Source organism: Brassica oleracea, chromosome C9, assembly GCF_000695525.1.
Source record: "Brassica oleracea var. oleracea cultivar TO1000 chromosome C9, BOL, whole genome shotgun sequence".
Taxonomy (NCBI): Eukaryota; Viridiplantae; Streptophyta; class Magnoliopsida; order Brassicales; family Brassicaceae; genus Brassica; species Brassica oleracea.
In genome coordinates, this window is record NC_027756.1 from 49533392 (window position 1) to 49540473 (window position 7082).

General features: G+C 34.6%; 1 protein-coding gene across 1 annotated transcript; it reads right to left on the reverse strand.

The window, feature by feature from the left end:
- Positions 1 to 1946: 1946 nt before the first annotated feature.
- On the reverse strand, positions 1947 to 6200 carry LOC106313262 (4-substituted benzoates-glutamate ligase GH3.12-like). The gene is made up of 5 exons (XM_013751030.1): positions 6069 to 6200; positions 4000 to 4295; positions 3816 to 3917; positions 2740 to 3518; positions 1947 to 2630 (listed from the first exon to the last, which is right to left on the reverse strand). The coding sequence occupies exons 2-5, from the start codon at positions 4281 to 4283 to the stop codon at positions 2062 to 2064; spliced, it is 1734 nt and encodes a 577-aa protein (XP_013606484.1). The 5' UTR covers positions 4284 to 4295; positions 6069 to 6200; the 3' UTR covers positions 1947 to 2061.
- Between the last annotated feature and the right edge of the window lie 882 nt (positions 6201 to 7082).

A 7082-nucleotide genomic window follows, 5' to 3' on the forward strand; every position in this document is an offset into this window, starting at 1 on the left:
CAGAGCGCTTCAGTTGTTCTTCTTGCCTCTCTTTCTAAGTCTCAGAGGACTTTCTCCTCCACTCGGTTGTATGTGGCGTTTGAAAGTATCTTGAATGATTATGAACGATTGTAGGCGGTTGTTAGCTTTGTGGGTCTCGTAGATCCTTCAGTGTGTTTGGTTCATTGGCTCGAGCTTTGAGTATAATGTTCAGGTGGAACAGAGAGTATCCGGTTAGTCTATGCCGTCGACGTTGACCCGTAGAATCGTCGTGATAGCTCCGGAGGTTTCGATTACGACACGGGTTACTGTCCCGTGTTGGTAATGAGTTTTTTTGTGGGCTTTAGACCCAAGTTTGGCTTTGCAAGTGATCGGTTTGTCTTTGTGCTTTTTATTTATGGTTGTTGTAGTTTCGGACTTGGTTTTTATTTGGGCTTTCGACCTATTAATAAAATTCTAGACGACAAAAAAAAAATATATAGAAGGATTTACAAGAAAATATGATATAATATAATATACATGATAATAACAAGTTTGGAATGGTGCGGGGTGGGACCGTTCGTTGAGTTCATAGTTCTCTTTTTCTCCTTTTTGCGATCTTTATTTTGTGATCTTACTTCGCATGTTTTGGCAGCAGTGCCATGCACAAATTAGGAATGAGTGCGAATACTAGTTGGTTGGTATTATTATTATTTTTGTTTTATATAAAAGTTATACGATTAATAGATCTAAGAACTATGAAAGCTTTAACATGTTACAAATTAACATCATACAAGTCATAGAATGCCTTTTCTCGAAAGAAAAACATCATATAAGTGTACACAAGAATACTCATATATGACTTGTTATGTGATACTGATTTTTAAATATTCATTGTTATCAAGATTTGGTAAAATTGGATAACGACAGTCGGAAAAAAAAAAGCTTTTCTCTCTTCCTCGTTCTCTCTCTCGTATCTTTAGGAAGATGATGAGATGAAGTTTTGATTTCCGTCGCCGATTTCTTTTCGGTGACTTTGTCTCCGGTATGCGGTCTGTTCGACGAGTATATCTCGCTTTTGCTTCTGGTGGCTCGCGTTCTCTTCGATGAAGCTAGTCCAGTTTTTGTCTCCGCGTCGCGTTTCTTCTCGCATGTGGCAGCGTTGATCTACGATTCCCATTTTTTTCTGCCCAATTATCTCCTTTTCCTTAGCCTCAATTTCATCGTTTCCTCTTTTCGTCGCCCCGAGTCGTTTCATCTTCGGGCTTCTTCTAATCATTAAAGATGACCGCTTTCTCAAGTAAGAAGATTGTCGGTGATGGGATTGATTGCACGCGATTCGTCTTTCTGGAAACGTAGATCCGGTGTGCGACTTGATCAACCGTGAAGATGGTTCCATGGTGAATTATTTTTCATCGGAATGGCTCTGCTTGACGGCAGAGTTCCGTCGAGTTTTCCCTCTTCCGCCGATGGAAGGTGGTTAGTCATCTCCTTGACGCGTGTCTCAGTATGCCGGGCATCGTACACGTGGTGGGATGAGTAAGCGTCTTTCTCAACGGGTTTCACCTTTGGCTTACGGTCCATGTCGTAGTGTAAAGTTCCAGCCCGTTTGTTGGGCCTTTGTATTCTTTTTCTGTTGGGCTTGGTCTTGTTGGGCCATGACCCATGAATAAAATATCAGACGACAGAAAAGAGATAACAACAGTTGGAAAATGATATCAAGTTTTTGCGTTCTTCTTATAAACCTTTTTTTGTTTTCGTTCCCTCTAAAGAGCTCAGTTGATGCATGTCATTTTGTTATGCTTTTCTAAAGAAGTAAAGAGCTTAGGTTTCACTTCAAACCTCTTTAAACTTTTATTGGGCTTTGATAAGCCCATTACTATATAAATCCGTTTCCAATACTCTGTTTCATAGAATGCTCTGTTTATCAAGCAAAATAGACTTGGAAATTGTCAATGTTTACATTGTTGTGTTCCACATTTTACAGATGAATTTCAAATAAGGCATTAATAAAAATATTCAGAAAAATTACTACACAACACATGCACATGTATGTTTATTTCTACAAGTCACTTGGACTTATAAATTCTAGGAATAACTAATTCAAGCACTAAAGAATTTGGCAACCACACGATCCTCCATGAACTCTAAAGCCTTTCCTGATTTAATGCATCTAGGAGTCTTGTATTGACCAATGGAAGCACCTTGTTTGATGAAGAATTCCATGAGAGAATCAAACGTCTCTTCACTCACCACTCTTATCTCCAAAGGCCCCACTGATCCATCTTTGAACCTACATCTCTTGTAAACATTGTCAAGCGAATCCTCCATCACTGAACAACACTTGGAAAAGGCCTCTTTGTTGAGGTCCAAGGCCTCTTTGTTGAGTTCCAAATGCTTCTTCCCCTCTTTGGCCTTTACTTCCACATAAAGCACGTAATGACCAGGAAATGTTGAGGTGTCCGCATAGCTGGTGAAGTCTTCAAGAAAGAGATCTGACGAGTCAAGAACAAGCTTGGCTTGACTCACTGCCTTAAACAGATCTTCCTCGTTGGTTTTGTCTGAATCGATGCTTAAGACAACGTTCTCTCTTCTTACAAACCTAAACTGAGGTGCATTGTTGTAAAAACCAGTCACCAAGAGAACATCTCCCACTCTCATTCTATACAATCCTGTAAAATAAAATAAAACAAACCATAAGAAAAAAAAGATTTAAATATATTTTTAAGTCATTTTTTTTTTATCAATATATTTCTAAGTCATTATGGTTTTTAAACTCACCGGCGAAGTTTGTGACGACAGGTTCATAAGTGCACCCAACTTTCACATCATGAAGGTCGACCACATCACGCTTGTCTCCATCCATCGTTATGAACTCAAAGTAAGACATGTTAGGCATGAACGCATAAGAAACATCTTCAGGTTTGCACAGAGGATCTACATTGATCCCGAACGTAGTCTCCGAAGAGCCGTAAGTCGTTGAAACGAGAGGCAAGTCGCTGCAATAGTAGTTCAACGTGGGAACATACTGTCCCATTGAGCCCGTAACAACGGTCTCAATATACTTAGTGTTGGGCCAGATTCTTGTGACTATACCTTTCCAAGAACTCTGGTTGCAGATAGTCTCAATCGTGTCTGCCAAGTCAGGACGTGGTCCTCCAAGGACCAAAGACACAGAACTACGACAACCGAGGTCGGTGATCCACTCGCTGAGACGGCCTGTTCGGATGTTTGAACACAACTCTTCCCAGTAAGTTTCGAGGAACTTGATTGCTCGGACCATGACTGATGCGAAGATGGAACCCATTCTCACAACCTCGTCGCGTTGGAGCAAGCCGCATAGCAAATGGCAGTAGAGACTTTGTGTGTTGTTGGAACATAAGATGACTTCATCAGGGCTTGTGTACGAGTAGTACCAGTTAGATGGACGGTTCTTGAAATAGTCGCTCTTGAAGTAGCTGCTTGTTGCGACTCGAGCAAGTAAGCCAGAAGGAGTCTTGGCTTCTTGTTTAGTGAAGAGAAACATCATCCCTTTTCCTTCCTCCAAGCCTTTCACATGCCTAGACAGAACCAAAAAAAATCATCATTAGTGGTCTGATTATAGATAATGGTTAAAACAAAACAAGAAAAAAAAACTAGTATTTAAAAGAATGATGTTTTTGATTTTTGTTTAAGTTTGAAAATTGATGTTTTAGATTTTAATTAATACACTTTATTTTCAAGTTTAAATATAAATTATAATGTAAAATTTTGAATGGTGGAATATTTATTATAGTTTTTTAATTATTTTTAATATACATGAAAATTTTAAAACATCAATGTTTAAATCTTTCAAATACGGAAGAAGTTTGACTTACTTGGCTATAACATGCATACGAAGATCGTATGCGAATGTTAAATTGTCCAAGTACTTGTTGTTCCATGGCATCATCTTCTGTGCTCCTCCCGAAGTTCCCGAACTACAAATACAATTCAAGAATTTAGATTTTATTTACACGGAAGAAAATAATTAGTAGAGAGAGTTTCTTCTTTCTTGTGTACCTTAGCAAGAAACCGGTAATAGGACGAGTCGATATGACATCTGACGACTCTCCATTAACGACACGGTCGATATAAGGCTTAATATCTTCATAGGACACGACCGGTACGTTCTTCTTGAAGAGCTCTTTATCAAACCTCTCGACGTGAAAACGTTGGAGGTATTCTGTGTTCAGGTTTGGTGTGAGGATCTCCTCCAACAAGTTGTCTTGTATCTGCTGGACGTTGGAAGTTAAGTCCTTCAGCTTCGCCTCCCATCTTTGGTTGTTGTCGGAGTTTGGATTCATGTTTGGTTATCTCTGATTGATATGAAGAAAAGAGAGTGAATGATTTTTTGTTGATGATATGATAGAAAGTGAATGCTTAAGTCATATATATAGGAAAAGGAAAACCATCGACTTGGAATTTGGGAGTCTCGGTGGTTGTTTAGATGATTACTTTAACTATAGAAAAGTCGTAGGTGTGGAACACAACTTGATCGATATGTTTAATTGATTAGACGACTTAGACCTTACCGTGTGAACGATTCCATGCCATATTATATACGTACGTGTAGTGTATATGAGAAGAGTAATGATATAGAAACTTCAGGAATAGGACAAGAAACTGATTTTGTCAAAGAAAATATAGCTGAAGTTACATGGAAAAATACAGCTTAACTAATTCCTGGGGGTTCTAATTAAGGACCATTGTATAGACTTAACAATGTGGAATGAACGTTAGTGATACGAATTAGGCATCTGAGAATTCGTGGTCAGCGACAATTCTTAAGATCAATCGTTAGAAGGTTTTTCACATGTGTTGTTTTGTTATATACTAGGTGTCTTCCTCCACCATGTACAATAAAAAAATTTAAAATATTTTTAACAAATAAATAGAAATTATATTTTAAAATAAATTTTTATTAATATTGTAAATTTTCTTTTTCGTATCAATATTTTAATATAAATTTGATTTAATTAAACATAAAAATTATATTTAAGAATATGCATGTATATATTTGAAATTATAATCTTAGATAGATTTTTCTATCTATTTATTTTAATTAAATATATTAAATAAATTTGTTAAAATTGCATAATTACCAAAAATTAAAATTAAACAATATTTATAAAATTTGTAGATATATAAGAAAATAATGATTTTACGATTAAATTTTTATAATTTTCTAAAAAAATTGTATACATTTTTGAAAATTTTAATAATAAAATTGTATAATATAAAAATATATAATTAAATTATATTTCGAAATTTATAATGTCATATTTGAATATATTTATTTTAATGATGATTTATGAGTAATTCCCATATTCTAATTTTTTTTTCCAAAAATATAAATTGATAATAAATGTAATATATGAATTATTACCATATTTTAAAAAGTTTACCAAAAATATAAATTAACATTAAATGCAATTGTCCATATCATATTAAGCTATAAGACATGTCATCAATTTCAGTAGTCATGTCATATTTGTTTTGTGAAATTGATCGTAGAAAAGACATGTGGTAAAATCACTTTGTAAATATAATCTAGGGGATGTTTAGTTGATATTTTTTTTTAAAAAATCAACAAATTTTGATTTTTTCAGTTATATATGTTTTGGTTTGACATATCCACGCTTGTAATATTTATTTATTTATTTAAAATATTTGAGATAAGTTTTTGGTAGCCATTTATCATGTAGCCAAGTATTCGACAGTCAACGTTCTGCGACTTGTGAAATAAAATATAAGGATCAACTGAGACAGGAAAACGTGGAGAAATTAAGGGAAAATCGACAAGAAATTTCTTTATGCATTGTTCTTCCAAATTAAGTTGAAACTTCTGTTGAAGAAAATAATACACAGACACAAAGACCCCATTGATAGTTCACTATATATATATTTTTTTGTTGGTCAACCAATACAAAACTATTTAGTTGGGACTCGTGTGAGTCGTGACGAAGGTCTAGAAATTGCAAACGAAGTTTCAATACAAGAATATTCAATCGGAAACCTTGTTGTTTCTGTGATTTTAATTTTTTTTTTTGAAACAAGTAAAGATAATCAGAAAAGAAAACGAAACTTACGCAGAACTTCAAACTCACGACTATTCTCTCTTCTCCATGTTGATTCACACACAATGGAACAGAAAATTGTGAAAATGTATTAAATCAAAACAAATGTAAAAATAAAAAATATCAAGAAACACAATAGCGCAGTACGAAAGAGTGATATTATATGGTTCTCAGGATAGCTCCAATCGTAGTCTTATCCAACCTAACAGTACTATGTTTTTAATGCGTTTTTAGTCCAAGAGAGGAAAAACAAATAAATTAATTATTGTCCTTTTCTCATATTAATATCTATTCATTTCTATTTTTCATATTCATGGCTATGAAATATATTTTCCCATTCCACTAACTCTATTCCATTTTTCTTAAACCTAAGTTTTAACTTTTTTCTGACAATTATAAAATGATTTATTCAGAATAATTTAAATTTAAATATAGAATTATAAAATACTAATAGTGATATTTATATATTATTTATTTATTCAGAATAAGTTAAATTTAGTAACAAATGATTTAGAAACTGATGTTTGATCATGTTCCCAACATTTAATCGATCTGTTAGAACTTAGAAGTCGAAATATTTAATAGAAATGATTTTGACCTTCAAACTAAAGCCTTAAAATAGTGGACTCTATCAAGTTGGGACCTTGAGAGATATTGCTGAGAAACACTCTGGAAAAAGAAAACCAGGTTCCAAGTAAATTTCAGCGTTGAAAATCACTATTTAATTAGCATTTTAGCAACAAGATTTTAAGTTCTATTTCTTGACTTTCAGTTTAGTCTGGTCTGACGTGGTCACGTGGGTTAGGTAAGGCCTTCTCCATCTTCTACTGTAAGTCTCTTTTTTATTTTTTGAACTACAACCTACTATAAGTCTCTGATTTGGTTTTAATACACAAACCTGAACAAAGTCACCAGACTTCAGTACCGAATGAAGACAGCTTGTTAAAGCCTTTTAATGCCCAACAGGAGTTAGGCCTGGGCATCCGGGTCTTATCCGGGTCTTCGGGTCGGGTTCGGATCGGGTAT